Below are 653 nucleotides of genomic sequence, written 5' to 3'. Positions count from 1 at the left end.
CAATCTATGTAAGAATTTTATTAAATCATCAAAGTTACATTTTCCTGAAGTGTTTGAAACATTTCCAAATTCAATTTCATAAATGGTTGGTTCTTTTTTTTTTTTTTTTGCTTGNCTAACAATTTCTAAAACATCTTCAACAGATGATTCATCAGCAATTTCTCCATTGTCTTCATTTTCTCCATCAAATTCTCCATAATTTTCATTAATATCAGCATCGGAATATCCAGAATAATCATCATCAGATTCGATTAATACTACCAATTCTCCATATTTAATGTTTTCAACTTGAATATCATGACATTTAACAAATATAGAATCAAGAGTTCTATTAATAATCTCCATTTTTCTTTTTAATTATTGATGACAATCTATTATTTTCGATAAGGAAAAGAAAAAACGAATGTTGGTTGTGATATATTTTTATATATGTATATATATATATATATATATATATATATATAATATTTCTGATTTTGATTCTAATTCTAATTTATTCTTTTCTATAGTTTTCTTTACTTTGATTAATTCTAATAAATAACTTCTAATCTTTAATAATTTCCCAACAATATTAAGAATTTATATTTAAATATATATTATATTTAGATTTGAAGTGGTTTCTTTAATGATTTGATATTAAAAAATGATATTAA

At 21.2% G+C, this 653-nt stretch overlaps 1 protein-coding gene across 1 annotated transcript; it reads right to left on the bottom strand.

Annotated features, from left to right (window-relative positions):
• Positions 1 to 345, bottom strand: Chro.10401 (hypothetical protein; the record flags this gene model as incomplete). The annotated part of the gene is made up of 1 exon (XM_659732.1): positions 1 to 345. A coding segment is annotated over one exon (345 nt), but the record flags the coding sequence as incomplete, so codon positions are not given.
• Between the last annotated feature and the right edge of the window lie 308 nt (positions 346 to 653).

The sequence above is a fragment of the Cryptosporidium hominis genome, assembly GCF_000006425.1.
Source record: "Cryptosporidium hominis TU502 chromosome 1 CHRO011117, whole genome shotgun sequence".
NCBI lineage: Eukaryota > Apicomplexa > Conoidasida > Eucoccidiorida > Cryptosporidiidae > Cryptosporidium > Cryptosporidium hominis.
Note: the sequence above shows the minus strand (reverse complement) of the source record. Positions and strands in the feature narration are given on the sequence as shown.